We start from the raw sequence: 6,000 nt of genomic DNA, 5'->3' as shown, positions 1-6,000 counted from the left end.
GGTACCCTGCCACGCCCACGCACAGTAGGAGCAGAAAGCCAGATCCAACACAAAGGAAACCATTTGAGACTCTGGGAGTTGTCAGACCGAGGGATGTGTGTGACCTTGTCCCATGGAGCGGGGCTAGAGCGGCAATCAAGAAAAGCAACAGGTGCACCCACTTCCCGGACGCCCTGGTACAGTCCTCATGACATTCTGAGACAGGCGTTATGATCATCATCTTCACTGTACAGATGACGCGACTGAGCTCAGGAGCGAGTACGATGTGAGGATCCCAGATCAGGGCTGGGCGGCAAGCCTCGGGCTTGTTTTCAAAACTGCGCTTCTCTGCAGAGACCTGTTCATCACCTTCTGATAAGGACCCGCTTAACGATTTGGAATGATGCGAGATGTGAACAAGCCACACCCGGTGGATCATCAGACAATCCATCCTGTCACTGTTACCCTCATCCAAGGACATCCTTAAGTGATCCTGGTAAAACCAAGACACCTCCATTCACTCAAGCCTCTGAAACAGCGCTTCTCAAATCTGAATGCGCACCACACCCCCTGGAGATTGCGCTGATTCAAGTAGGTCTGTGGTTCTGATTTCTCATGATGCTGCCCGTCCGCAAACCACACTCGGAGCAGCAAGGTCTCGGGGCACTGGTTCCCCAAATTTCCTGCACACCGGAATCCCTAGGGAGTTTCCAAAAATTGTGGCTTCGTTGGTCCGGGGTATGTTCTGGGCTCACAATTTGTAAGAGATTCCAAACGTGCCGACAACTTTTGGAACCAAGTAGAAAGCATGCAAGGAAATCTATCCATAAAAAAGACAAACTAATAATGTAATTTAAGTTACGCTTTATAGAGAGTGGTGGCGGGCGGAAAACAGGTCACAAATCAGCTGCGCTGGGGAAGCGGGCCCCTTAGAGCCCATCAGGGAAAAGCGCCTCTCGCCGGGGAAGAGGAAGCCGCGGCCGCGGGCACCGCGAGCAAGCTCCACCCAAAGTGGGTGGGCGCGGCCGGCGAGCGGCTCCCTGGAGCATGCGCAAACGCGGCGCCGGCGCGGGGCGGGGCTTGTTGTGCGCGCGCGCGCGCGGGCCGGCGCTCCAGTTCCGCCCCTCCGGGGTCGTGCTCCCGGAAGTCCGGGGGGGGGGGTCGCGCGTGGGAGCCTCCGGGAGTGGAAGGAGCGGGGTCCGGCGGCGGCCGCGCGCAGCCGTTCGTCGCCCGTGGCTCGGCACGTGGCTGAGCGCCCGCTGAGGCGTCCTGGAGCCGCAGGCCTCGGTCGCCGAGGCCGTGTCATCCCTGACCATCGCCGACGCCTTCACCGCGGCGGGCGAGAGCCCCGCCCCGCCGCCCTCCGCGCTCAGTAGGAGGTTCATCTGTTCCTTCCCCGACTGCAGCGCCAATTACAACAAGGCGTGGAAGCTAGACGCGCACCTGTGCAAGCACACGGGGGAGGTAACGGGGCCGCCGGCCCGGCCACGGAGGGGTGTGGCGTCCGGGCCCGGGGACTCGGGATGGGGTGGCCCGCCAGCTGGGCTCTGTCCCAGAGGCCCCGGGGCAGCGTGTGGCTGCACAAGCCTGTGCGAGACCTATGCGGTCTTGGCAGCCTGGATCACAGAGGCGAACCAGCTCTGCCTTAGGTTAGGGAGGAGCCGAGGAGAGGTAGACAAGTTCTGAGACCCAAAGACAGCCTTGCCATGGGCTCCAAGCACCCTGAGCCGCTGCTTCTCCTTTGATCTTGAGGCTTGGTCCGTCACCGTCTCCTGATAATCTGTAAATAGGTGCAGAGGAAGGATTCATTTACTCGCATGCTTTCTACGCCCTCGACCCCCAGCAGACACCTGCCTTAATCCCTGGCCTCCTGGAACTGGAACGAGGGGTAACGTCTTAGTACTGGAGGTTCTGCAAGCAGCATGCGTTCATTCCTTCACAATTCAGTACCTTTTTAGCTCTGACGAGAGTAGTCGACAAAACAAAAGGCTCCTGCTGTCACCGACCTTGTCCTTGAATGGGGACAAAGGAGTAAGTAGGAATGAGACGCAGTAAATTGAGGGCTCCTGGAGGATGGTCAGGAAAGGTCTCTTTTGACCTGAATGAGAAGGAAGGGATCCAACCGGGAAGACACAAGGGAAAACAGTCCCGGTGGAAAGAAACTGCAAAAGGAACCTGTGATTGTGATCGAGTTGGGGGCCGTATAAGAGGAGGTCTGAGAAGCAGGTGTGGTGGGATCATTTGTAGGCCAGGGTGCAAATAGGGTTTGGAGTTTGGGTTTTCTTCTGAGGGCAGTAGGAAGCCTTTGGAAGATGGCAGTTGGGGAAAGGGAAGCTCATGGAGGCCAGGGAACCTGCCCAGTTTCCCAGTGTTCGGCAGAGCCTGGCCTGACACTGCCTCAGCTAAAGCCCTTTACTTCTTAACCCAGGGACCTGCAGCCCCCGCCTTTGCTCCCAAACCTACCTAACTTCCGGGCCGTTCCTTCGTGTGACCTCATGGCTCCCTACCCTCTCTGCCATTGGAAGGTTGACCCTTTCCTCCAGCTCTTTTCTACGCGGACCGTTCGCGCTGCTCCTTTCTGTCCCGGACTTTACCCGTGCCACCCGCTGTCGTGGCAGTCTTGCCCAGTGACTGGCTCCCCTCGGAGCAGCCGTTGTGTTCTCCTTCCTGTCCTTTCTCTTGCCCATCCCGCCCCTCAGCTTCTGGGTTCTGAAACCAGTATGTCCAGGGAGAGAAGCACGTGGTCACTTTTGTGTCCCTCTCCGAGAAACCCTGGGGCAGCGTGAGCCTCCTGTCCCCTCTGTGGATTGCCCCCAGAGCCATGGCCCAGGGGAAGGACAGATTGTGTCCTCGGGGCATGGGAGCGGTAGCCCTGCACCCGCCTCCCTCAGCTGCGCCTCTCTCAATGAATTGCACTTTCTTTAAAACAAAAACGACAACAAAAAGAATGGCAAATATTGTGCAAAACTCTGTGGATGTTCCCCTGGTAACTCAGCTCTTCTGTCTTCCCGTCTGCTTGCTTTGTTACTAGCACTGACATTTGGGGCCTCGGTACCTCCCCCCCCCCGGACTGCCATGGGGCTATGTTTTTCATAGGTAAATAAACCACACTGGTTATTTGGGGGATGTGTTTCGACTTTTCCTGTAGGTTCAGAATGGAGACCCCCTCCTCCCACCTCCTGGGTCCCAAGCGGTGGTCGCAGTGAGGCTGCGAGCGTTTTCCTTGGGTGTGTCAGGCCTTCTCGTAGCACAGACCCTGGGATTGTCCGGGATGAGGGGGAACCCGCACCTGCCTCTGCCGTAGGCTTTCAGTGGAGAAAAACATGCAGTGGTGGTGACCTGTGCACATCGGCCAACGCTAACAGCACACAAGTCATCCGTAAGGGGCTTGCTGTGGACGCTTGCTGTCGGGTTGGGAGCAAGTGAGCGGTGCTGTTACCGTGAAGGCCACCCGCTTAGTTCGCATGCGACTGACAGGGCAGGATCTGCTGCACCGACTTCGGGAGGCAGTCGTGGCATTTGTGTAACTCAGTGGAAACCATCCCTGGAGGCAGAGTCCCTGCCTGACTAAAATGTCCCCTACACGTTTTTAGGTCTTTAAATGGTACCAGAGATACTAACTGAGGCAGGAGTGACATGTTTTTTTCTTTCTTTCCTGCTAGAGACCGTTTGTTTGTGACCGTGAAGGGTGTGGCAAAGCCTTCGTCAGGGACTACCATCTGACCCGCCACGTCCTGATTCACACTGGGGAAAAGCCATTTGTGTAAGTAGAGAACAGTCTTACGGCCTTTAAAGAGCTTGCTTTTGGCATGCAGACCTGGTAAGAAAGTAGATTGTTAACTCGTGAGGCCAGGGATGTGCAGTGTCCTTCCTTTGCACTTCATGGTACGAGAGGAGCCTGGGTTTTGAACGTGTGGAAGAGAGGAGGGGTGTGTGGGTCACTCGTGAGAACTTCAGGAATGAGTCTGTCTGAAGTTCTCTTAAGTTGGCATCCTCTCTCCTCCCTTTAACGTGTCTACTAAGTGGGACACCCTCCTCGAAAAACACTCTGTTCAGACTAGATGGGGTCATGGTTCCCTGGCAGATTCTTGGCCCTGCATTGAACAGGGTCTTTCTGAACCGATAAGCTGCTGGGAGAAGAGACAGAAGCATAAAGGAGTAGAGCTTTTAATAGTTGATCTTGTGTTTCTTCAGATCGAGCCGCTTCACCGCTCCCATACCAGGCTTAATTGTATTTTCCTTGGAGTTGCTGATTATCTCTGAAAAGGGTGGAGGTGTTGCTTGTCTTTTAAAGTAGTGGGTCTCAAATATAGGGAGCGTGAGAATCACCTGGAGAGCTTGTTAAGAAAAAACACAGAGTATTGGATCCCACTCCGGAATTTCTGATTCAGTAGACATGGGGTGGGGCCTGAGAATTTGCATTTCTAGCAAAGGCTCAGGTGATGTTGATGCCGTGGGTCTGGCACCCACACTTTGAGAACCACTGGACAAAATGTTCCGTGAAAACACGGAGCTTTCATTGGAAAAAGAGTAACGACTTTATAGATCCCCAGAGCTACATCCGGGAGACCACGTCGAAAAATAGCTGTATGGCACGTCCTGCAGATGTTAGAATTTGGTATCACAAGTGTGTTCTATGAGACAGCTCCTTGAGCAGTGAGGTTTTCTAATGATCTGAGTTCACTTCTTCCAGTTTTAAGAGGATGACGAATGTGAAGTGTCTCACGTCTCACGAAGGTCCAAACAGTCTGAGGAAGGGGAGCTGTCAGTTGTTGGCACGGGATCGTCTTCACTGCCCTTGTCCATGTGGAGAGCCACCTCCGTCTGACCAGCATGCTGGCCAGCGGGAACGGGACAAAGTCCTGAGGGGGCAGACGCGTTCAGTCCCGTCCCTGTTCAAGCACATGGCGTATCACCGAAACAGATGACCCTAAGTGAAGCTTAACGTATTTCAAAATGTGGTTCGACCAGCCCAGCAAAGAGTAACGAAGCGTGGTCTGGAAAATGGGGCCGGGAGAGAGTCTTTGACCTAGAAGTTTCGCTTCGGGGAATTTACTCTACAGATACGCTTGTGGCTGAATTAAATGCCGCTACGAGGTTCTGTGCACAGCATTGGAATCAACCCGTGTGCTCATCAGGAGGGACTGAAAAGTGTATCAACACGCTAGAATCCTAGACAGCCGGAAAAACAAATGCAGGTACCGTCTGTGAAGCCGTGAGTGAGTGTCCCACGGCATATTCATCAAAAGACCACAGTTCAGAGGAGTGGACAGAGGGCTGCCTTTTTGTGCATAAAAAGGAGGAGGGAGAAGAACGCGGGAAGAATCTGCATTTGTATCTGCTTCTATCTGTATAAAGCCGAACAGGTCGCCTGTCCTGGCTGGGAGTAGTGGGGAGTCCCGGGTGGGGAGGAGGCAGGGGCGAGGGGTGGAAGGAAACCTGCAGCTGTGTCCCTTTTTATGCTTCATGGTTTCTGGATTAAGCTACTGTATGCTCCTTAAAAAACTGGATCTTCAAGAAGAACTGGGGCTGGACAGATTCCCAGGGTGAATTGGAAAGGGAGGGTTCCCTCTGGAACAGGGCAGCTCGGTGTTCCTCCCTTCCGGCTCTCTCTCTGGCCTCTTAATTCCACATGGCCCAAGTCTCTTGAAGTGCAGCCTGAGCTCTGCTTCCTTCGGCCTTCCTGTCCCTCATTCTTGTTGGTGGCATCCCTGTCCACCCGATGGCCCTCAGCGAAGGCGAGGCAGCTTCCCTGGACGCCCCGTCCTCGCGGCTGTCCTCTGCAGCCGGCGGGTCGTCAGGTTCTGTCCCTTCTCGTCGGACCCCTGCCCCTCCCCCCGCGGCCGCGGTCATATTTCAGGCTCTGACTCCGACCTGAATGGTGTTGTCTCTGCTCTAGACGGCTTCCCTTCTTAAAGCTGTGCAGGGTTTAAGTGTTGCTTTCATAACGAAGTCCAGGGTCTTAGTATATTGTGCAAATGGCCTTTGCGATCTGGCCTTTTTGTGATCTTGCCCCATCTG

General features: G+C 54.8%; 1 protein-coding gene across 1 annotated transcript in view; it reads left to right on the top strand.

Annotated features, from left to right (window-relative positions):
- The first annotated feature begins 209 nt into the window (after positions 1-209).
- The window catches only part of GTF3A (general transcription factor IIIA), a 13,132-nt gene continuing 7,341 nt past the window's right edge, over positions 210-6,000 (top strand). Inside the window, exons 1-3 of the mRNA XM_053903695.1 lie at positions 210-258; positions 1,244-1,443; positions 3,642-3,742. Coding sequence (XP_053759670.1) covers positions 210-258; positions 1,244-1,443; positions 3,642-3,742 — 350 coding nt within the window. The remainder of the gene's footprint in view (positions 259-1,243; positions 1,444-3,641; positions 3,743-6,000) is intronic.

Source organism: Panthera pardus, unplaced genomic scaffold (genome assembly GCF_024362965.1).
Source record: "Panthera pardus isolate Hobbes unplaced genomic scaffold, ASM2436296v1 HiC_scaffold_1, whole genome shotgun sequence".
Taxonomy (NCBI): domain Eukaryota; kingdom Metazoa; phylum Chordata; class Mammalia; order Carnivora; family Felidae; genus Panthera; species Panthera pardus.
Note: the sequence above shows the minus strand (reverse complement) of the source record. Positions and strands in the feature narration are given on the sequence as shown.